The 25,109-nt window shown below is 39.0% G+C and overlaps 1 protein-coding gene across 1 annotated transcript in view; it reads left to right on the top strand.

Moving 5' to 3' along the window:
- Positions 1–3,719: 3,719 nt before the first annotated feature.
- The window catches only part of NEB (nebulin), a gene marked incomplete at both ends in the record, with an annotated part of 225,065 nt that continues 203,675 nt past the window's right edge, over positions 3,720–25,109 (top strand). Inside the window, 10 exons of the mRNA XM_079710699.1 lie at positions 3,720–3,755; positions 7,133–7,174; positions 9,012–9,212; positions 11,040–11,147; positions 11,617–11,721; positions 12,419–12,523; positions 13,203–13,307; positions 19,082–19,186; positions 23,314–23,418; positions 24,060–24,167. Of these exons, the coding sequence (XP_079566825.1) occupies positions 3,720–3,755; positions 7,133–7,174; positions 9,012–9,212; positions 11,040–11,147; positions 11,617–11,721; positions 12,419–12,523; positions 13,203–13,307; positions 19,082–19,186; positions 23,314–23,418; positions 24,060–24,167 (1,020 nt within the window). The remainder of the gene's footprint in view (positions 3,756–7,132; positions 7,175–9,011; positions 9,213–11,039; positions 11,148–11,616; positions 11,722–12,418; positions 12,524–13,202; positions 13,308–19,081; positions 19,187–23,313; positions 23,419–24,059; positions 24,168–25,109) is intronic.

The raw sequence follows: 25,109 nt of genomic DNA, 5'->3' as shown, positions 1-25,109 counted from the left end.
ATAGAGTTGGGAGATGAGGCTTGTGTCTGGTGAGAGTGGGGGTTATATAAAAAAGAACTAAAGCCTGATCTTCCAAGGTGGGAACCTGACAGATAATACCAATGACTGGAAAAATCAGAAAAGAATAATATAGACATTTTGTTAAATGTGTAGAGATAAATAACAAAAGATTCAGTTAAAAGGGTTAAAATTATTGTTTCCAGGGTGGGAAAAATAAAGGAATAGTGGAAACAGGAGGCACTGATTTTAATAACAAGCCTTGCAAAACTATTTGATTCTTAAATGATGTGCAGATAAAATTTGGTTAAAATAATTAATAAAATCAAACTGCAGCAGCAAATACTCTTTTACAATGCCATTTCCTCCATCAATTCTTTTCTGGTCCCCAGACGTGACACTTCTATACTTTGATATTTCAGAAAGCATCATCTGAAGCTCTGCTATTGGTACCTCACTGTACCGTGCTTTGTTTCGTAGCCAATTATATAGGCTTATAGCCAAACTCCTATTGATTCATAAATTCTGAGACTAACTACCGACTGGTTTCAGAAGCTTCACAATATTTTGGTATTTCAGTCTAATATAGAGTAAAGATTCCAATAAAATGTTTAAAGATGTAATAATTTAAAAATAATAATAGCTAACATTTATTGAGCACTTACTATGTATAAGGCATATGATAAGAAGCTACCAATAGATCAGTGTCAATTGATTCTTTTTCCACGAAGAGGCCGTTGATAGGCCAGAAAAATAGGGGTGCTCTTTCGTCCTGAGGGCATAACTCCAGATAAGCATTAATCTATGCCTATTTTTTACTTTATATATTTTTATACTATATATATATTTGTAAAAGGCCCGTATTATTTTTCAATTTAACACCATCTTTTAAAAAGCACATAATGAATAGTAAGTCATAATTCTTCTAGTTTGCAGCTGCCAGGTGAATGATCCCATAATCCACACAAATATTCCTTGGTCATAAAACCTGTGGAAATGGGCTTCCCTGGTGGCGCAGTGGTTGAGAGTCTGCCTGCCGATGCAGGGGACACGGGTTCGTGCCCCGGTCTGGGAAGAGCCCACATGCCGCAGAGCGGCTGGGCCCGTGAGCCATGGCCGCTGAGCCTGCGTGTCCAGAGCCTGTGCTCCGCAACGGGAAAGCCCACAACAGTGAGAGGCCCGTGTACCAAAAAAAAAAAAAAAAAACACACACACAAAAAACCTGTGGAAACAAAATAAACAGGTATAATTAATTCAGATGATAAAATGATGTTCAAATTTTACCACCATATGAATCATGGAAGGGGGAGAGGTACGTATGTTTGAAATGTGACATTACTTCCTAACATTTAACCAAAAAGAACTATAACAATATGTTTAGTTTCAAATCCATATCAAGATGTGAGTGACCCATGGGGTTTTTGCCTTAGTACAGGGAAGTGGAAAGGGATTAAACCAGTGAAAATTGATTTCAGGTAGAAAATTGTTGGATGATTTTTACAAAGTCAATGTCTTACACTCTGACTTGCATTATAGAGCATTATCTTCTAGTAATTTACTTATTTCCCTTTTATCTGCCCTTGCTGTTCAGAAATTGAACCCTTTTGTGCCTGCATTCACACTTTGCTTCTAGGAAGCATTTGAGTAAATAGAAAATCAGTAACCCAGTTACATATGAGAGGCTCTGCATTCCTAGCAGCTAGGCATGCTTAGAAAGGGAGAAGGTGATGAACATGATCTTGGCATCCTCCCCACCTGGTTTCGTAATAGAAAAATGATGGGGCCTAATCTCTCTAATTACGCCCTGTGGATACCTTATCTAGTGTCACCATCAAGTATTTTCACCAATCACTTCATTTTATCACATTTTTAAAAATTGGTTTTGCCAACTTGATGCTTTCTGGATCTTATTCCTGTTTCTTTCACATCAACACCTGTGACTTACCTGTGGCTCACCTGGTGAGCTGTATATGAGCGAGCATAGTTATCTCCATGAAGATTGGAAAATTGACAGGAAGAAAGCAGTTGCAGAAGGGTTAAAGCCCCTCAAAGTCATGCTGATTTTCTTCTAAATTCTTTTGCATGAATATGGTATTAAACAGAGCTGTAGGAAATGAGAGATTAAACATAAATTTGAACCCCGTACTCTGGAAGTTAGGTAAAATTCCATTACATTTGAATACTTCTATGCAAGCAATTTGTTACCCTTTATCCTTTAGTGGAATTGATGAACAGGTGGTTTTCAGAAGATCACTCAGTATATTTAGCCTCTGAAATTTGAGCAACTCGAGATCTGATTGGCTGCTCTGGCCACATGATAACTCGGAGCCCAGGCTCCTCGCTGGCTCTTGCCTGGGGTTCTCAGGAGGGGAGAGTTGGGAGAGGCTTTGCTGCTGAGGAAATTTATTTGGTAGATTGAAGGTAAGGCCAATTTATGGCTTTTTCTGTAATATTCTTTCAGGAGATGTTCCACAACTTCCCTTGAAGTATTTTCCAAAGTTTGGGTTGTAACTGGGGAAATGAGTGATGCAAATGTGACTAGGAAAGTCTGTAACCCCATTGCCCTACTCAGACCTTACTAATACGTGACATGTAGTGTGTGATTAGACTCGAGTCCTATATTAACCAATTTATTGCTTGACTGAGTTGGCTCTCTTGTCTAACAAATTTTTTTTTCATTTTTTGCCTTTTTTTTTCCTAAATATATTAGTACAAAAAGGATCTATGTTCTACGTTCCTATATTTATCTGGTTCTACTGGGCTTCATTTGCCTCAGAAGGAGAGGCAGTTTTGCTAGCGTAACAAAACCAGCCACAGCTGGGGTATTGATTTACATGGCAAATATCTTTGGGCGAAAGGACAGCTGCTCCAAATCATCATCCACTTTTATCAAGAGAGAGTCCTACTCTCTGGCGTCAAACTAAGAAGGCCTTGGGAGATCCTTTTGCTAGTTCCTGAATTAGAAGCTTAGGCCAAAGACCCACCATCTCATATGTACTTCAATCAATGCTTTAACAATTTGTTTTTTTTTCAGGTTTGAACAGAGCTACAGAAACAAAAGAGGAAAATCCACACAGGCCAATGGTGTTCGGGAAGAGAATAACCCCATTACCTTGAGGTTTCTATTTTTTCTTTTAAAGTCAGTTGACAGATTTATTTTTATGTGTTCTAATTTGAAGCATAGGATCTATTGCATACAATGTAGTAAAACAGGATGGAGACCTAAGGCAGCCCTCCTAGAATTTTGGTGCTACCAGGAAAAACTCCAACTTTTTCTGAAAGCCAAGCTGAACTTTCACTAACATTTTTGCTTGAAATTTTACTTGAAAACACTGTTCTCCAAGTATCTGGAAATGTAAATACTCTGTACCTTTGAATCCAAACCCTTTACCTCCCTTACCTCAGCTTCCTTTTACAACTTTAGCTAAATTGATCATGTAGCTAGAAGTAGCAATACAAAACATATTCCTGCGGGAATCAAGAGAGAGAAATTTGAAGCCTCAGTTTTTTTAGACCTGTATTTAAATGTCTTTTCTCACTTAGCCTGCAAAAATATATGAATATGTAGAATGGATTAGCCTTAAATTCTGTTTTTAGAATGTTATAAGATGGTTTCAGTCCTGGGGATAGATTCTAATGTGTTTTCTAGTGTATAGATTCTAATGTATTTTCATTCGTCTGGAACATGAAAAGTTTGTAGGTGCCACTACTACTCTGGGAAAATGGCAGATGACGAAGAATATGAGGAGGTGGTGGAGGTAAGATTTTTTAAAATCCTGACTCTTGACAGCAGAGAATTTTATGTGGCGACAGTCAAAATCGTGTAGGTGAACTAATCATTCGAAAAACACATTGTCTATTATAACTTCTCAAGGAGTCATCATTAAAGCATAAGAAAGGAATATTTTACGTTCAGTTTCACTATAATTATGTGGGAGTAGAACTGAAAAGAAGTATCACTGTTTCCCACTTCTGCTTTTCTTTAAACTCTCAGAAAAAAAAAAAAAAAGTGTGGGATAAAGACAGATTTTCGTTTGTGTTCTGAAGCTACATTCTTCCCCACTTCCCAGACCCCATGATCAAAGGGACTGAGGGGATGAAGAGAAAGTTCTGAGAACTGAACTCTATTTCTTAGTGTCTGCACAGCCACAGAGGAAAAAGAGCTACTTACTCTTTGCTTCAATCAGCTAATTATCCACGTATAGGGCAAAATGGACCAAGTGTTCAGAATAATATATATATATGAGCTTATAGTCATATGGGAGATTTTATATATGTGTTTATGTGCACACACATACATATATAAAAGCAAACTCATGAGTTTATTTTTACTTGTCTCACAAGTGACTGCTGGAGCCACACTTCCCCACCAACTCCAATATATTTACCCAAGGGAACAAGACTAGCTTTTGCATTTGAATTTTGAAAAAAAACAAAGATCATAGTGGGCATCTTGAAATATTCCCTCAAGATTATTGGTGGATATCTGACATGAGTTATAAAGTTGTTAATTGTTTATTTTATATTTATATATATTTTTTATATTTATTTTATTTTATTTTGTTTTTTATTATGTTGTGGGTTTTCTTTACCACCTCTTGCCTTTAGCATCCATGTGATACATTGCCATTGAATCTGAAGGCCCTTAATAATTACCAATTAACCGTGATGATCTACACATGTGAAAATCTCTAAGTGCCCAAGATACATGGAGGCAGCTTTGAAAATAGGTGCTTTTTAATAAGAATGAAATTAACTTTAAGAGTTACCCAGAATCAAATTCAAATTGAATGTGCCAAAATTTGTCTTTGGAAGATTATTTTATGGAGCAGTTTATATTTAGGTCAAGAAAAGTTTACTCTACAAATAAAATTGCTTTTATTACTGAAGGATATGAAGAAGAAGAAGGAAAAGAAAAAAAAAAAAAAAACCCAGACTGAGACTCATTCAATATAATGTTCAACTTCTCTGGCTTAAATGCCAAAGGTCATGTCTTCAGTGTTCAGTATTATCACTAGTGCATTTTACATACATCCCTGATGGTCAGAATAATCACTATGAAGCACTAACACAATTATAAATTAAATTGCCTTTCCTATGATGGTAATACCAGGAATACTTTTTAGCCTCCAACTTAAATATACCTTGTCTTTCTTAAAATAATCGTGTTTATTGGTCCCTGGAAATTGTCCTTAGTGCTAGATTTGATGGATTTAACTAGATGTCATAAAAATGGAGGAGGCTATTTTTAGGCATCTCACCCTTGCCATTTTGTTCCCATTACTGCTTCTGGGTCTGACCAGCAGGTGATAAACTAATAGACTTTCTGCCAGAGAGAATTGAACCAAGGTCTCTCTGACCTCAAAAAAGATGCCATGAGAATGGGATGGTGGCAGATTTAAGAAAATGGGCAGGGAAGAATTCACAAAACAGACAGGAACTAGCTTTAAAAATATATCTCCTGGGAATCTTGGACAACTAAATAAAATTGTACTGTCATTCTGTACTCAAACTTAAACTTGGAAAGAAAGGAAAAGGCAAAGATGGACTATCTAATTAGTGGCACAGCTCTAAAAAAAAAAAAAAAAGTGAGATTTGGCCTGCAAGTTAATGCCAACCATTTGGATAATGTTGCCTTTTTTGGTAAGCTTTTTTCTAAGACATATTTACTAATGATGAGAGCCCAGCAAAGGTAAAATTTGATGGCTACCAAAGAGCTGCTTTTACTTGGATGCTAAGAAAATCCAAAATAGTTGTGAATCATTCACTTTAGTTTAACATTTCTTTTCAAGTCACTGATGTTTTGTGTGGCCAGAAAAATGGTTCCATGTAGATCAGCATCAAACAGCATTTCCTAAAGTGTCCAAATGATAGTTCCCATGTGATGAAGGCACAGCACACAAGAGATTCTCTGTCCTGTAAGAGCTTGTGATTTATGTTGCTATGTGTAAGGACACAGAGACAGAATTAGATTTCAAATTTTTAAAAAATAGTACAGGAGCAAAGAAAGCACAGGAGTGGGGGACGTTAAGCAAGTTTTATGCTAATTTTACTGCAAGTGAAACAGACCATGTGGCCTAGTGACAATGGTTAAGTAATTTGATGAGAGTTCACTGAACCAAGGGCAAAAGAAAGGCCCCCGAGAGGGATTTTGCCTTCAGTGTTTTTTCCTCCCCCCAAGAATATGTTTTGGTGGTAAAGAAAAAATGAAGCATAAAATGTTATACATTTTGTTAACTGAGAAAATGAACAAAGTGTTTCATTTTTATCCCTTTCCTTGTATGCCTCGGCCTAAACTAGTCTTTCCTTCTGTTCACCCAGCTTTGCTGGGTGATGCTGGGGGCAGGATTCCACTCTCCTTAGCATCTGAAACAAAATGTCAGCCAGTTCCTATCCACGTCTATTTATTGCTAGTGACGTCAGAAGTAGTTCAAAAGTAGATTTGACTTCATATCCAGCCTGCAGGCACCTCAGAGCCATCAGTGGCAAATCGCTGCCTAACTTTCCCATATTTTGTTGATGAGGAATTTTACCGTAGCAACCCTTTCAGGACCATCATGCTACTAGAAGCAATTTGCTCATCACTCCAGAAGAAACTCTTATTACTTAGTACTCAGGGTGGTATAGGGATAATTGAGATGTGTCTGTGTTTTTGGATCTATCATTTCCATGATAACAATATTTTAAAGTTTTATTCACACTAAGGTTTCTGGCTTTCTTCTTTTTTATTGTTAGTCAGCAGTGAGTTTTATCACAGTTCCTCTCTGCCAACCCACACACTCAAGATATTGTTATTATATTCTTTTCTCAACAAACTCTATCTAGGGTACCATAAGAAAAGATTTTACTTGTCTCAAGTAAAATAGCTTCACCAGATAAATAGCCAGCATCAGACACTTTGCTCATCATTCTGTCTGCATCTCCTTGTCCAGTCTGAGGGCTTTCACTGTAGCTACCCTGATGTTTCACATAGTTGGAATGCGTTCCAAAATGTGAACAGCCTCCCTCATCTACTTCCTTCCCACAAATATTGAAAACCAACTGGACTAGTGAAATATGCCAAGTGGTTCTACTGAGGCAGAGCAGAGGTGATTTCTGCTTTAGTTCTCATGATAACTTTGTTCTCTATTTACAGTACTACACAGGGGACACAGTCTATGAAGAGGTGCCAGGGGAGGTAAGACCCAGCCCACACCTGCACGAGCTGCATGCTCATTAAAGCAGAAGGAGCCTTCTCTTCTCTCAGACTCCCAGGGCCACCGAACTGGCAAAAGGGAGAATCTGGAGGATCACTCACCTGTGTGCCCAGCAGCCAGTATTAAAAGAATAAACGTTACCTGTTTTTACTATTCAATATATCCAAAATGGCTAGGGATGGTTTCCCCTGTTACTCGTGTTGAGTTTTTGGTGTAGGTGATGCTTATTAGAATAACGTCATTGGCTATCACCACTCTCTGACTGCAGCAAAGGTATTGCCTTGGACTTGTGATTTGCACGGGGACCAACAGTTTTATTGTGTAGTGTCATAACTTCTGGGGCACCAGCTCTGCCGAAAGAGATGGCACCTCCAAGCCTTTGTTCTTGATGATACAATAAAATGCTACTTAGATTTTGGCACATTAGGAATTCTGAGAAAGTTATTTCCATAAATATTCCAAGTTGGAACTTTTTTTTTCAAGCTCTCTCATGCTTCATTTTCTGCATGGAGCTGTTTCTCTTGAGCATGACAAATAGTGATATAGATGGCTAACCCTGAAGCCTGCATAAAAACTAACATCTGTAGATGTTGTAAATTGGTTAGTTTCTCACCATCAACCATACATCAGTAATAATGGGCAGAGAGCAACCTATTAACAATGATCTGACAAGAGTAGAGGTAGTTGTCATAGATGTACAATTTCCTTATCATTTAGGTTTCTATTTTCATAATTGATGCTGGAACTCTTCCTCTGGTACAGATGATATAAGCTGTGAAGGAAATTTTACTATGAGATGGATTGAAGATTTAGCTACTTATCTTCTTTTCTTACGTACTGTATTTTTAACCTTGGACTACACCCAAACTTTGGACCTTCGTTTCTTCCACTATAAAGCCTGTTGTAAGAAACAACAATCTCCCACCTACCACATATGTAGGACTGTTGTGAGGCTAACCAATTACCACATTATGTTGTCATCATTATTCTTGTCTACCTAAGCATTTATTAGTGTAAGTGGCACTCCAGTTCACATTAATTTTTTTAAAACATCTTTATTGGAGTATAATTGCTTTACAATATTGTGTTAGTTTCTGCTGTATAACAAAGTGAATCAACTCTATGTATACATATATCCCCATATCCCCTCCATCTGTGTCTCCCTCCCACCCTCCCTATCACACCCTTCTGGGAGGTCACAAAGCACCGAGCTGATCTCCCTGTGCTAACTGACTAAGCCAAGAGAATGGTAATCACTTGTAATATTGATGTGATTCATTTTTTCAAGTTCATCATTCTTTGTCTCATACTACAGAATGATTAAAACACCTGCAGAAAAAGCAACCAACTTTTTCTTAGAATCATTTAAAAGTTAATATTAAAGTCAAGAATTTGAACTTTATTTGATTGTCTTCATTTTTTTGTTCCCTGATCCCAGTTTGCTTTTACTTTACCCATGCAGTTTAAGAAGATTTTTAAATGTTTGAAAATATTTTTATTTTTGGTTTTTATCCTATCTTAAGGTGTTCCTTTAGGCAAATGGAATTTTAAGGTAATGTTGCAAGTCAGTAAAGAGTAACCATTTTATTCCATACAATCTGACACAATCAGCATTCAGATTTATGTCACACAATATGCCTTCACATGGATATAGCATGTGATTTCCTGCTTTGGCCTGCTTTAGATGTCGAGAAGTAACACCAGGGATATCAGTCTGACTTGAAGTTAGAATAATGTATATCAAGACTATGGTATCTCAGTTTTTACTTTCATAACAGTGTTGTCAAATTTTGACATAACTGCATGTCAAATTTTCAGACAGTAACAGAAATCTATGAAACTACGACAACAAAGACATCTGACTATGGGCAATCAGAAACGTCCAAACCGGCACTGGCACAGCCAGTACCAGCAAAGCCGGTGGGGAGGAAGAGAATCATTCGAAAGAAGGTGGACTCTTCAAAGTTCATGACCCCTTACATTGCACACAGTCAGAAAATGCAGGATCTCTTCAGCACAGTAAGTTTCAAACAACTTCTATTTATCTGGTTTTATTATTGAGAAATTACTGATCTCAACCAACTCTGTTTTGGATGCTGGCTGGATTTTGTTTCTCAACCATGTATGAGACAAAACTTATTTTACAGAAATATGTCTTGTAACTCTTGAATTCTGCTTTCAGGTAATTTACTTGCACCATTGAAGCATCAGGGGAAGCATCCTTATTGAAATTATCCCCACAAAATAAGCATAAGGCCAACTATAAAGCATTTACTGGATTTAATCACTATTTGTTAGCCAGTCTAGAATAATGAAATCATAGTTATAGATTTATAGATATAGATTTAGTTGAAATCAGTTCACAGAAGCTAAATAGCACTTAATCTACACTATGTCTGAGCATGATGCCCTTCAAATAGACTAGCTAACAATATATAACAAGGTCTCTAGGAGGTATAGTGAAAAAGAACGTGTAGTTGAAAAAACCAGGATCAGACTAAGAACTCTTCTGAAACTGAGGATCAGAATGTTTTACTGTACCTTGGAACAGCAGTTTTTTAACTGTGGCTGCACATTGGAATTCCCGAGGAGCTTTAAAACTACTGATGCCTGGGCTGTTCTAGTTTAATTGGTCCAGGCAGGCCTGGGACCTGTAGAGGAGGATTTTTAAAAGCTTCCCAGGCTCTAATGTGCAGCCCAGGTTGAGAATCACTGCTTTTGATGATCCCTGGTCCTTACATTTCCATGTACAGTTCTATAAGTTACACTGACTGGCAGCAGGTTTAGACCCCTTTGAATGGATCTGACTTGTTGATTGTCCAGAGTAGAGTGAGGTCTCACTAGGTGGCCTGATTGCACATCCTCTGGAGGTTTGAAAAAGATGAAAGATACTCAGGGGAACATCGGTGTATATAGGATTAATGCTTATGTCAAAAGCATCCTGTTGTGGTTGACCAATAAATATTCATTTCTGGTTGAGTGTTAACTACTGGGGACAATTTGGTAAATTTCTAGTTCAGCTTCTTGAATGGTCTAAAATTTAGGTTTTCTAAAATTTAGATTTCTAAAAACAAGATTATCTTGCCTCTTTTATCACAGTTGTATTCAACAAAGATAGAAAAATTTGTCAATTTATTGCCATAAAAATCTCATTAATTCAGACACTAATATTCAAGAATTTCTGATGGTCTGAACAAAATGTTGGCAAAGGTTTGTAATATTTTTAAAGTGATTAGTAATGAAATCAATAGTATAATTTAGATTGTTGACTATTCCACTTGAGTCTTCCTGAAGCATTAATAATGATAAATTATGCATATTATTGTTAAAGCAAGAACTCTTATATTTAGCAGAAATAATAAAATTGCATTCCTTTTCAAAATACTCATAATTTAGATATTCCATTAATTCAGCTGGTGTCTCAGTTATCTAAATTACTGAGATTTAGCTGCAACTTCTGAACTGAATATTTTTGCATTGTATTAGCAATCAAATCTTTTCAGACTTGACTCAATTTCCATACTTATTTCCTAAAATTATTGAGGTTCCAGCTTTTCATGTGTGAATTCAGACAATAAAAATATTGAAAGAATCATTTTAGGGCATTTCCAAGACAATATTTTATAATAAAATTTCTACTGTCTCCAGTATTCAGCTGTGTTTAGAAAGAACAATTAACATATCTATTTTAGTTTTTGTTGAGAATCAGGGTGGGGGACAAAAAGAGAGCTACGATAATTGTTATAACCTGCAAGATTAAAAAAATAAGATGGGGATGTGTGCATTGCCTGAAATTTCTGCTACTGTGTTGTCAGGTTTTAGGCTAATATCTGATATTCTTTTTAGAATAAATACAAGGAGAACTATGAGAAAGCAAAAGGGCAGCCATATGCCATCACAACTGATACCCCAGAACTTCGCAGAATCAAGAAAGTACAAGATCAACTCAGTGAGGTGGGCTGCATTGCTAAAATAAAGGAGAGAGACATTTCAAAAATATGCCTACTACTGGGAATTTGAGGGCTTTAAATAGGTGTGGAGAGAATAAGGGGTCGAATTACTATGAGCCAGTCCAGAAATCTAGAGGAAGCAATGGCCATAGATTATGCTGCTGTAAATGTGAACCTAAAGAGATTTCTAAAAGCTTGGCTTAAAGGTGGTATGAGAAGGGAGTTCCAGCTCGCTGTGATCTGCCATACTGGAGCACAGGGAGGCTGAAATTTCCCTGGGAAAGCAGACACGCAGTAAATACAGGTGCTCTATAGATCTTTGGAGATCACAGTTTTCTACCTAAAATGCAGAAACTTGGCTTTGTGATGCAGACATAGAGTGATTGGGTCAGTGCTCTTTATTATAAGATATTCTTTAATATACTCATATGTTCATGCCTGTCATGAGTTCTAATTGTGCATTATTTTTGCAGGTTAAGTATCGAATGGATGGCGATGCTGCTAAAACTATTTGTCACGTAGACGAAAAAGCAAAGGACATTGAACATGCAAAGAAAGTGTCGCAGCAAGTCAGTAAGGTAAGGTCATGGGATGGATAGCTGGAGTACTAAATAGCATGTGCATTGTCTCTGCCTGGCCTTAGAGGAGAAAACTGGACTGGCCAGATCCTGCTCACCAGTCTCACTTGAACCCACAGGCATGGTGGGCTCTAACGGCAACACGTGTCAGGGAGGCTGCACAGGTGACTGAAGTGGCCGGTCAGAGCTATGGGGGTTGGAAAGCCCAGGCCCTGCCACTCAGCTTCAGACAGGTGCTGCACAGAATGTGGTCCCAGTGTCACCAGAATCTCTTATTTATTTTTTAAAGAAGTTGGGAGGTGAATTTTTATGAGAAATCTCCAAATTTCAAAGGTAGGCAACAATGTTTTAATTAAAACATTAAAAAAAATACCATCTAAGTCAAACACATCTACCATCCAAATTCAGTGAATGACTGACAGGTTGCAACCTTTGTAAAGAATCTCTAGAGAATCAGAATCATGATTTAGTTTACAAAATTAGGCTTTTCAAGTAAAAGCTTACTAATGCCGGCAAATTATCATGGGATGTCGACATGGTCAATGTTTCCATAATTGATGCTGGTGGCACATCAGCAGGCTTTGCATGAGGACAACTAGAGTTTGAAAGACTCTTCATAGTGCTCTCCTTTGTGCTCTAAATCCTCATGCCCTTGTAGGAGACATCAAGCCACAGGTCCTCTGTTCTTTCTGTCCAGGTTTTATACAAGCAGAACTGGGAAGACACCAAGGATAAGTACCTGCTTCCTCCTGATGCCCCTGAACTTGTCCAGGCCATCAAGAACACAGCCATGTTCAGTAAGGTAAGGACCTCTGCTCTGTCACCACTTCTATCTTCTCATGTCCTCCCACACGTCATGCAGAGGGATACCCCGTAAACCCTGGCTAATCTGGAATACGGTTCCCCAACCATTTTGTGAGTAACCTTGAGGCATGTGGGGCTGCAGGGATAGGGCTGGCCAGGAGGAACGGAGAAGAAAGCTCTTGGGCCAAGTAGAGGAGAGGGTCTGAACAACTGGGGAAAACAAAGATGCACCTGAGAGCCTGCTGTGAGGCCCACAAAGACCCACAGAGTGCAGAGCCTGTGCTACACTTTGGATATTCCCAGCTGTCACTCTCATTAAAGCTTTAATTTTCTCACTCTTATTAAAGGTTTATTAAAGGTTTAAGCACAGCAATTATGCTAAGTGCTTCCTGGCTCCTTACATTTGCATTAGTACTTGCTGCAGGAGGCAGGTGCAGTTACAGAGGGGAGATGAAACAAAATCAGACATATCTGCCCTTCTGTAAATAAGACTTGTCAGGAGAAGCTGGAGAAGCTATTAATAAATATGACTTGGATTATGGAATTTGTGAATTCCACTTACCTTTGCTCTCACCTTGCCCTGGGTTTTTTATGCCAATGATGGATGAATTCAAAATTATATATTTCAAGTAAATGTGTTCTCACATTCTCATAACTTTCATTCTTCCCTGATTTAGAAACTTTACACTGAAGACTGGGAAGCTGACAAAACTTTGTTTTATCCATATAATGATAGCCCGGAGCTGAGGAGGGTTGCCCGAGCCCAGAAAGCTCTCAGTGACGTAAGTGCAGTGCAGTGTGCACATTTGGGAGTGTGGAATCAGGACACCTCGAATTATGAGTTCTAGCCAGAAGTTCATTGCAACTCCTGTAAAAAGACTAAGTGCTATTATTGCAAAGGAGTACATCTAGAATCATTATAATTTATGATGTCTAATTTAAATTGATTTTATAATTTATATTACATATAAGTTAGTCTAATGCCCTCTTCTTACTGGTGAGGAACCTGAGTCTAAGGTCACATAAGTAGTTAGTGGCAGAGCCCAGACCAAAAGCCTCGTCTTGTGATCCCCTAAGACCAATGTTCTTTCCGCTAGAGTATGTGTCCTTCTACCCCGCTGGCTGGAGTTAAGTTTTTCTGTGACATTAGAGTGGCATTTTAAAAAACGTATTGGGATTATAGCCACCTTCCCAAATGTATTAAGGGGACAATGTTATTGAAGGATTTTGATTTGCTATCCTAATCATAAAGTCTGAACTGTGGTATGTCCCCTACTTCTGCACGGAGGACCTGACTACGTACTTGTCCAAACAGCTTTGTGTGGTTAACTCACAAAGAGCTCTCGCCATTGAGTGTACGTAGAGGATATTTCAGAGATAGTGAAAAAAAAAAAAATTCAGCAGCCCCGCTGGCTAGAATTTTAGTATCCTAGACCTTGAAATCTTTATTAGAAGAACTTAAAAGGCGTAATAGAGCTCTTTGAATTGAGAGCAGCAGCAGCAAAGATAACCACTTGGCTCCAGCACTAGCCCTTGTTTTGAGGTACTTTATTTCTTGACCCCTTGATTTGCTAGAGGCCATACTGAAAATAAGACTGCTCTAGGCTTCAGGAAAACACTATTATAGAATGAGACATTGTCTTTCATTCAATAGACCCCTGAACCTCTTACATTAAACATAGACTTAAGTCACTTGGCATCTTGAGACTCATTAGAATGCATCCTAGGATCCTATCTTGCCCTGAACTGAAGTTATACATACTCATTTGAAGGTATCTCCAACTTTTGAGCTCTATTTTTTAATTCCTATCGTTTGATATCAACTGCAAGTTTAATGGACATATTTCTATCCCCGTTTGCATATAATTGATTAAAATATAGCACAGATATAATCCTATCCTTCCACAGGGTAAACTAGGAAATAACGGAGGCATAACAAAATTTTAAGACCAGCTAGTAAATGGCAGCAATTTTAATGTGTGGGGACCTTCTGCCTCTCTTTTTTTTTTTTTTTTTTGTGGTACGTGGGCCTCTCACTGTTGTGGCCTCTCCCGTTGCGGAGCACAGGCTCCGGACGCGCAGGCTCAGCGGCCATGGCTCACAGGCCCAGCCACTCCGCGGCATATGGGATCTTCCTGGACCGGGGCACGAACCCGCGTCCCCTGCATCGGCAGGTGGACTCTCAACCACTGTGCCACCAGGGAAGCCCTGCCTCTCTTTTAAGATTAGCTGTTTGGTTTTGAATCTCATAAATGTACAATGTTGTTGTGTGGCCTTTATCAAGTGATCAATAATATTTTTTATTGAAAGTCCATCATGCATGCATACCTGGCAGGATGAAAAAGTACAAGAAATTTTCATCCTTTCCCCCGAGAATTTAAAACCAGGCTGGTAAGATGCAAGTGTTCTATAACAAACAACAAGGCAAAAATAAAAAAAAACAAAAACAAAAAAGCCAAACCCAAACCCTACAGTCTAATATTTGCTAAGAGAAAGACAGGACATGTGTGAATAATCAGAGAAAGCCATGTGGAGGTGGTGATCCCAAGGGAATAGGTAGTGATGAACAGGAAAGGCATTTTGAGGAGAAATAGTACTGGACAAAGGGACAGAAGTGAAATGAGTCTGGAGTTTCAGGGGACAAAGAAAGTGAATGCTTGCTGTGATAAACCATAATGGAAAAGAATATAAAAAAAGAATGTCTCTGTGTATAACTGAGTCACTTTGCTGTACAGCAGAGATGGGCACAACATTGTAAATCAACTCTACTTCAATTTTAAAAAATTGAAAAAAAAAGAAAAGAAAGTGAATGCTGTGGGTGCTCAGTTAGGAAGGCACTTGTAAAAAAACTGGTAACAGGACCTTGAAAATCAGACAAAATAGCTTTGATATAATATGGTAGGCATTGAGAAGCATCATAAGATTTTGGAGAGGAAAACAACATGATAAAAGTAGAATCTCAGGAGGCAAACAGCAGAAGCAAGAAGAACTACAGTCCTGCAGCCTGTGGACTGAAAACCACATTCACAGAAAGATAGACAAAATGAAAAGGCAGAGGACTATGTACCAGATGAAGGAACACGATAAAACCCCAGGAAAACAACTAAATGAAGTGGAGATAGGAAACCTTCCAGAAAAAGAATTCAGAATGATGATAGTGAAGATGATCCAGGACCTCAGAAAAAGAATGGAGGCAAAGATTGAGAAGATGCAAGAAATGTTTAACAAAGACCTAGAAGAATTAAAGAGCAAACACCTGAAAGTAGAATCTGGAGAAATTTTGATGGACCATATGGTAGATTGAGACAGGGAACATCACGATTTGTACAACATTATTTTAGTAACACAGACAAATCAGAGGGATGATGGAGACAAAGGAGAGGAAGAAAGGAATCTGAAGGTGGTATTTAAAAAGTGTTAATGACATTAGATATTGGAGATAAAGGTGAGAAAGGAAACATCCATGAGTTTATGACAGACCGGTAGTCTGGGTGAATAGGGGTATAAGTGGTAAAGATGCCTTTAGTGAAAAGAGAAATAGAGTTGAGATAATGGAAGAAACATTCAGATCAAGGCATTTGATAAACTAGAAATTTAGTTCTATTGCATAGGTGTGAGATCAGGACAAGAGATTAATATTTGAGTCAAATAATTTTTAAAAACTGACAGCTGTAGACATGAAAATGTATGAGGGAGGCAGAACAGTGTATGGCCAAGGGCAGAGTTCTGGAGGACACCCACACTTGGGACACCTGGAAAGGAGCCAACAGAAGAATGACAGAACAAAGGTCGGAGAAGTTGAAGGGGAACCAGGAAATGCCATGTCATGTAAGCCTAGGGAGAAGTTTCCAAGAAGACTCTTAATCTCCAAATGTCTCCTTTTACCCACAAAATGGAGAGATGAAGGGTCACCTCCATGCCACTTTAGTGCTATGGACTTTGAACAATTAAAGTTGACCACATTTTTTGAGATATCTCAATAGAAGACATAATGAAGAAGAATTTATAATAACGAAGTAGAATCTTCCCATCCTTGCCTCAGAAAGACTTGGCAGTTGAGGTATGGCTTCTATTTTTGCTGCAGACCAAGTATCAGATTACCAGCATGCCTATTAATACTGTTGTCAGCACCATGAACTTCTACAATTATTGGACACAGGGACCCAAACAAGCCGTTGTCCACAAACATACCACTGGGTAGGTTCATAGATTTTGAGCTAAGGGTTTGGTTTCAGAGGCTCTCTCTCCCTCTCTGTGTCCTTAACCCTACTTACCATGTTTTCCTTATTATCTAAGTAGAGACAAATGACTTTGCAAACACAGAGTCTTTAAGCCGATCCAGAGTACAGAATTCTAACTAGACAGAATTCTGAACAAAGGTTCTTCAGAAATTAGGACTTCTATATCTGATCTCTCAGAAAGTTCTTGACAGCATGTCATACTTAGTAAGCATTTCTCCTGGCAGAATGTTGCTTTCTCCTTAAGGACTTAGCTAGTCATGGAAAATACAGGTTGCCCTATGCCTAGAATAAGTCTTCACTTATTTATTTATTTATCTATCTATCTATCTATTTATTTATTTGCGGTACACGGGCCTCTCACTGCTGTGGCCTCTCCCGTTGCGGAGCACAGGCTCCGGACATGCAGGCTCAGCAGCCATGGCTCACGGGCCCAGCCGCTCCGCAGCATGTGGGATCTTCCCGGACCGGGGCACGAACCCGTGTCCCCTGCATTAGCAGGCGGACTCTCAACCACTGCGCCACCGGGGAAGCCCTTCACTTATTTAAAAGAAAATAAGCCATGGAATTAATACAAATACATTTTAAAATCTGTCTTTTGTATCCCAATCCACTTAGTATTTGTGAAAGCGTTTATATAGGCACTAGGTAGATATTTTTAGAATAAGATATAGTTAGACTTGGTTAAAGTATGATGAAGATGATTGTGACCTTGGAACTATCCTACCTATTTACTTTATAAATAAGGATACTGCCACATGGAAGAAGAAATCATTTGTAGAAGTCTCACAGCTGAGTAGTGGAAGAGCTGGGAGGATAATTCTCCTCTTCAGATCTCCCCCTATGGCCTTAGTTTGTAAAACACACATTCAGAAATCAGTCATGAAACCCTTGCTCCAGTCAGGTACTAGACAGGGAACAGGGTTCCCAAATGAGAGGTTGCCATCCAGAGGTCACAATCCAAGGTGGGACAGACATGTAAACAACCAGTTACAGTGTCATCCGATAATTCCTTTAAAGGAGGTAAGGGCCAAGTTGAGTGAGGTCCCAGGAGAAGGTCATCAAGACAAAAAAGGCTCAAGAGGTGAAATCGTGCTTGTCCTGCGACATGAAGAATGAGTAGCAGTTTGCAAGCAGATGGGGAGAGGGTGGAGTTGGAGCTTCCAGGGAAAGGGAACAGCATGTCTGAGGTTCAGAGGCATAAAAAGACCTTGTGTGTCTGGGGATCTGTGAATGTTCTACATTGTTAGAGGCAGGGGTCAAGACTGGTGGAAGAAAAAGCCAGAGAAGTCAGTAGTGAAGAAAAAAGGGAGAACAGGAGCCAAGGGGATGCATAGTTAATGGGCACAATGCTTATTTTAAGGTTAGAGAGGCCTTTTGTAGGCTTAAGGAAAGAAGCTAATGAAGAGGGAGCTGTTGAATCTGTAAGAAAGAAGAGGGGTGGCTTCTAGAGCTGGGTACCCAGGGCTACCGGAGTGAGCAGCACCCCATGTGCAGGACTCATGCCCTGCAAGGGATGCTTCCTCTGAGCCATGCAGGGGCTGGGAGAGGCAGGGATGAGGATAGATAAAGATAAGTGTGTAGCCTGTCTTTATGAAAGAGGAAGCTGAGAGGAAAATGGAGCAGATTGGACAGTGTTGGGGTTTCAGATGAGTCACTGGGAGTAGAGACTGACCAGAGACACAAAATGGGATGTTCAAGCTTCAGTAAAGGCAAAGTAGCAATTGGGTACCATAAATGCAGAGTTTTGGGCACAGAGCACCAAGCAAGTAGCTGTTCACAGAACATACCATTGGGTAGACACATAGATTTCAACTAGAGGCTTGGGTTCCAGAGGCTCCCCCTCCCACCTCTGCACCTTCTTCCAGTGTCCCTTTTAATTATCTAATCCATAGAGTTGTGTGATTTTCCTCAGCAGCACTCAGCATCCTGGATATAAGAATAGCTGAAGTGTGTGCTTGACTTTTCCAGAGCTGGGAGTTTGTGAGCAGGTGTGATGTAAAGACAAGAGGATGGGAGTTGAGGGTGCTAGTTAAGAGAATAGCTTTAGTTGTAAATCATGGTGTGGAGACAAATGGAAGGGGATGGATGTAAGGCCAATAGTCTTGGAGAAGGAAGACTCAAAGAAATTGAAATCACTAGTAAAACTGAGAGAAAGGGCTTGTAACATTTAAAAGGATAAATTACGGTACACTAAAATGTAAGACTTCAAATAAAGTGGAAGACATAGACTTTTCTAAAAAATGTCAACAAATGGAATGTGGGAAGTAGATTAATTTGCTATAGCTCTTGAGCATCCCTGTCTTTTATTTTGTCAGATTGCCTACAAAAAAGGTCACGCTGAACAGCAAACTCAATTCACATCTATTGCGGATCCTCCAGATATAGAATTTGCCAAGAAAGTGACCAATCAAGTGAGCAAGGTAAGTAAATAGGGCTGGGACACTGTTTCCCTTGAAAACTCTGCTGAATAATCTCAAATATCAGAGAAAGTAACTAAGGTAAACCTAAAAACGCAACACAAACACTAAGAGTATTTGTGTATATGACCAGAAAACTCTACAGCTAAAGAAACACATCCATTAACACCGTGGAACCATGTTAATACTCAGCCAGCTTGACGACTCAGTGATTGATACATGGGAAAGTGTTTTGAGAACAGAACCCATGTTCTGATGTCCTTTGACATTTTGACTTATGAGAGGGATACTAACAGAGTAACCAAGTAACTGCAAATTTCCACAAAGGGTCTGATTGTTTTAATTCAGTGCAGACCCTGTATAGTTTTATGCTCAGAGTCAGACTTGGTGAAAATAAGAGTGCATGAGTGGTCTCTCAGATGTAGTTTGGTTAGACAGCTCTGGAAAGTGCACCTCATAATTTTTAAGGCCCTGGCAAACAGCTTAGTCTGTCTGTATTTAGTCTGGTAAACTAGCTCTGAGGAACGCAGCCCTGACAGAGAATGCAGAGAAACAGATGTTCAACTGATGAATAGATCCATGCTAAATTCCCATTTTAATTTGGCATAAATCAGGCCACTTTCTTCTGGGATACTGCTGCTTTTAAATACTTTCCTTTGCCCTCTGTGGAGTTGACTGTCAGTTTGGTCTTCTGCTTGAATTGTGATGGAACCTCAAGATTTCTATCTTGTTTAAGTATTTTGGGGGAAAGTATGTCTCCAGTAAAGGAGAAGCAAGAAGATTACAGATGATGAAGTCTATTCAGCAATATTTTTTAGTGTCTGATATTGCAGATTACCTACTGGTGTAACCAAGGGCTATTTGGATAAAAGATCTACTAAGTACAGTAAATTTTCACTGATAGGAATACCGTGAACCTGAAATTTTGCCCAGGCAGGGCTAAGCAGATATTAACTTTAGAACTAACTATTGACAAAGAGATGGCCTCCTGAAAGTGTTGCTACTATAAATAAGATTGGAGAGAAGGACAATTAGAGAGAAGGATGGTTATTTATTTATTTTTTGGGGGGGGAGAAAAATAAAAAATGGCTTTCAAGTAGTCATTTAGAAAGAAAAATAAATCTATTTTTAATATTTGCAACATTCTTTTACCTCATTTGAGTATGCGGCGTGGGTACTTGAAAGTGATTTTAAAAAAATCTATTTCAAACTCCTCTATAATCAGTCTCTCCACTAATTTAGGCTTGCCAGTTAGTCTAGAGCTGTACTCTTTTTTTTTAAACATCTTTATTGGAGTATAATTGCTTTACAATGGTGTGTTAGTTTCTGCTGTATAAGAAAGTGAATCAGCTATACATATACATATATCCCCATATCCCCTCCCTCTTGCGTCTCCCTCCCACCCTCCCTATCCCACCCCTCTAGGTGGTCACAAAGCGCCAAGCTGATCTCCCTGTGCTATGCAGCTGCTTCCCACTAGCTAGCTATTTTATATTTGGTAGTGTATATATGTCCATGCAACTCTCTCACTTTGTCCCAGCTTACCCTTCCCCTCCCCAGATCCTCAAGTCCATTCTCTAGTAGGTCTGCATCTTTATTCCTGTCTTGCCCTTAGGTTCTTCTGACCATTTTCATTTTTTTCTTTTTCTTTTTTTTAGATTCCATATATGTGTGTTAGCATATGGTATTTGTTTTTCTCTTTCTGACTTACTTCACTCTGTATGACAGTCTCTAGGTCCATCCACCTCACTACAAATAACTTAGTTTCTTTCCTTTTTATGGCTGAGTAATATTCCATTGTATATAGGTGCCACATCTTCTATATCCATTCATCTGTCAATGGACACTTAGGTTGTAGAGCTGCACTTTTAATAGAGTAGCCACCAGACACGTGACTATTGAGCACTTGAAATGTGAGGGTATGAACTGAGTCCTATATGTGTGAAATATACACTGGATCTTGGATCTTGGACACTTGGTATGACAAAAGGTAAAATAGCTCATTAATTATTTTATATTATGTTAAAATGGCAATATTTGGCATCTGTTGGCTTAAGTAAAATATATTATTAAAATTAATTTCCCACCTGTTCCTTTTTTACATTTTAAAGTATGGCTACTAGAAAACTTAACATTACAGTGGTGGCTTGGATTATATGCCTGTTGGATTGCAACAGTCTGCTGGATGCAGAGAGAGCATTGGGTACTTTGAAAGCATTGCTACAACTGGGTTTGCTTTGTGGAATAACAATATGATCCAAGGGGAGGAGGGCTGTGGATGAAGGTCATTAGATTCAACCACGGTGATAGTTATTCATCCCAGTCTCATCCAGATTTCCAACTTCTTAATGGCTGTTGTGCATCCAAAATAATAGTCACATTGGGAAGAAGTGCTTGTGATGGGTAGCAGTCCATCCAACGACAAACCATCCAGTAAGAGAGGTGTAGGGCTGCCAGGGGTGACTTAGATGTGGGACTCGCTGCCTTTCTTTTGAAGTCTTCCTCACTCTTAAGCTGCTTTGACCCATGTTTCAGTATCATTTCCTTTCTCTCCAAAAAGGTAAAATCTCCTTTATCTACTCCTTTTCATACTTTAATTTCTTAGCATTTTCTTGTCAGATTATGTCTCCCAGGTCCATCCCTTTGTCTTACAGCCTCCAGTTCAGATTTTAACATAAGGAACACATATCTGTAATGATTATATTGCCGTTACATTCTGTTTACTATCCTTCCTTACTGTACCTTTCAGAATTAAGTCTCTCACCTTTGTCTTTGGCCAAAGCCAACGAGTACATGACAGCACCTCCTCCTGCCTCAGCGCGTTTTGTAGAGATGGGTAGGCAGGCAGGGCTGTTCGTGTACACCGTGCCTACTACAACCAGCTGGGGTTGTTACAGGGGGTTCTGTAAGAAACACTGGGAAGTCCCTGTACACCGTGCCTACTACAACCAGCTGGGGTTTTTATAGGGGGTTCTGTAAGAAACACTGGGAAGTCCCTTTAGCTTCTCTGTGCCTGCTTCTCTGCTTTCTTCCAGACTCGTGATAGGAAAGATATAAGATTTCAGGTTGGAATTTCCAGTTGACACTAGGTCTGGACCTGAAAGGAGAAACTGGGATCTAGAATGTTAACCTTTTGAGAAGAAAGGATATAGGGTGTTAGAGAGAGGGCTGGGCTTCCTATAAGTCAAATTCTCTGGCTCTGCGTATCACTCACCCTTGGTACTTGTTCTTTAAAGGCGTGACAGAAAATGACTTTCTTTTTCTTTGAAGAGTATGGTGGGGGTATAAGCAGCCAAACACTTTGAGACCCCCTGGTAATGTCTGTGGACACATTCTATGAGCCAAGGAGGGGAAATTGCTCTAACCCAGCTCTGGCTCAGGCTCATGTCCCAAATTTGGGGTTAATTCTATTCCAAGAACATTCAAGCCAAGGTAGTCAATATATCATGGACTAGGTTTAATTTAACGTAGTTGAACATACATTTATGTGGTAACTTCTGCATACTGCATTTTGTGTTAGATCCTGAGGATTCAAAAATGAAGAAGATGTAATTCCTCTTTCCAAGGAGCTCACAGCCTAAGATTCAGGTGGTGTGGTGTTTGTGAGTTAATATGGGACAGCAGTTCAATTTTTTAATTACTTGTCAGTTCTCATTAAAACTTCTTTAAGTCTAAACCAGGAAGTCTTATTCATTGGCCTACATGCCAAATTTTGTTGTGGTGTTGCTTTCTGGATAACTAGGAGTTTTGGTAAAGCTCAGAAATTAATGGTGAAGTTCATCGGGCATGAAAATCTGGGGTTGAGTGGTTTTATTATAACTATGAATTATAGAAGGAAGATGCATCCGACTCTCTCTTCCCTCAAACATCAGGGACCATCTGTGAGTTCTCAATGAACTAAGTCTCTAAACTCAGCAAAGTGGGGATTGATACCCCTATCTCCCACACCCAACTTTCTTTTGGGTAAATTGACACTATACTGGGAGATTTGAAGACATCTGTTAAGTATCCAGGAAGGGCCTGGTCAAGATATTTTTAAAAGTCAACCACTACCACTTAATTAGCTGCCTTATTTGGCAATTCCCAGATTTTGCTTGTCTTATTTTCTTTCTTTTTTTTTTTAATCCTAGCAAAAATACAAGGAAGACTATGAAAATAAAATCAAAGGCAAATGGAGTGAGACACCTTGCTTTGAAGTTGCAACTGCCAGAATGAATACTAATAACATCAGCATAGTAAGTAGGAATGGATCGCCAGATGTCCTTGGGTTGAGAGGGTGACCCTTTCCTGTATGACTTCTAGCCACCTGCTGCTCCTGCAACGGTACTGGAACATTTGAATCTAGGCACCTCTTCTTGGGGGTAAGACCTGTGTAGTGTTCCTATTTAGAAAGAAATTCCACAATCTTTCCTTCCTTTTGAGAAATGCTGTTTTTATTGGATTCCATTATTCTTGCCTCGGTTTTCATAGGAACAATATGGTTTCAAAGTGAGTACAGGTGAAAGGGGCCCTTTTAAGTTTGTTCTGTGTCTGGGCACTCGAACGGTACATTTATGAAACTGATTAGTTTCTTCCTAGATTCTCCTCCCTGGAAAACATAAGTCCTCTTTTTCTCTTCTCTTAAGTTCTCTGCCTCTGGCCTTTGAGAGCTCCTTATTTGAGGTTGTCTTTCAGCCTATTATAATTTTCCCAAGTCTCTGTTAAGTTGCTAATGGTTTTTGTGATGGCACCACATTCTGTAATTGTAATCTGACCTGCAGAAGTTAAGAGGAGCATGGCTTTGGGTAACATCTCCAAATGGCCTCTGTCCTCCCGTATAAAATATTTACATAGTTTGTTCCCTCAGCAGTTCTCCAGCATGTTTAATGTCTTACAGAGGAAATACCAGGAAGACTTTGAGAGTATGAAAGACCATATCTACTTCATGCAGACTGAAACACCAGAGTACAAAGTGAATAAACAAGCTGGGGTGGCAACTAGCAAGGTATGGGGACATTCTCTCTTTTATCTTGATGGTCTCAGTGTGGGTGAATTTCTTACAACTCTTACTTTTATATATAATGGGAAAAAAAGGTTCTTGGGGGACAATAAGAAAAATACTTTGGGATTACAATAGGGCTACCAAATTTTTTAAAAAAAAATTGCCATGTAGGAGAATTCACAATACTCAATTACCATCTTCAGCATTTCTTAGACTAAAGGACATTCTGATACCCAGAAGTAGAAAGGACAAAAGAATTTCTCAAGAAAAAGCAACTGGCAGCCTTATATGCATATAGACACTTCACACTTACAACTACTATCATCTTTCTATTTTCCTACTAACTGGTGAAAATATAGTCACAGACAAGATACTTGAATCCATGGATCTGCTCATATACTCTATAGAGTGGCTTTGGTAAATAGTCTACTCCTAGGCATTCTAAAGCACTAGAAAGAGCAATAAGTTCAAAGCCAATCAGACTTGATTCTAACCCTGGTGCTGCCTCTGCTGGAGCAGTGAAAGCAGAAAGATCACATCACTTAGGAGGCTATTTCAGTATCCAGGTGCAAGACAGTGATATTTTGGACCAGGAGGGTAGCACAGAAAGTGATGAGAAGTATTTTGAAAGTAAAGCTGACCTGATTTGCTGATAGGTTGGATGTGGGATATGAGAGAAAAGTTTTGGTCTAAGCAACTAGATGGATGGGGTTTCCCTTTATCAAGATAGGGAATATGGTGGAAGGAATAGGTAATTTCTTTTTAGAGGGGAGACCTGAGCTCTTCAGATATGTAAAATTTGAGATGCCTTTGAGACACCTAAGTGGAAATGTCAAGTGGGCATTTGATTACATGAGTCTGAAGTTTCAGGAGAGATATCTGGGAAGGCTGTATAAATTTGGGTGTCAGTAGCATATGGACTGTATGTAATGTCATAAGACTGGA

The sequence above is a fragment of the Hyperoodon ampullatus genome (genome assembly GCF_949752795.1).
Source record: "Hyperoodon ampullatus genome assembly, chromosome: 8".
In the NCBI taxonomy this organism is placed as follows: domain Eukaryota; kingdom Metazoa; phylum Chordata; class Mammalia; order Artiodactyla; family Ziphiidae; genus Hyperoodon; species Hyperoodon ampullatus.
Note: the sequence above shows the minus strand (reverse complement) of the source record. Positions and strands in the feature narration are given on the sequence as shown.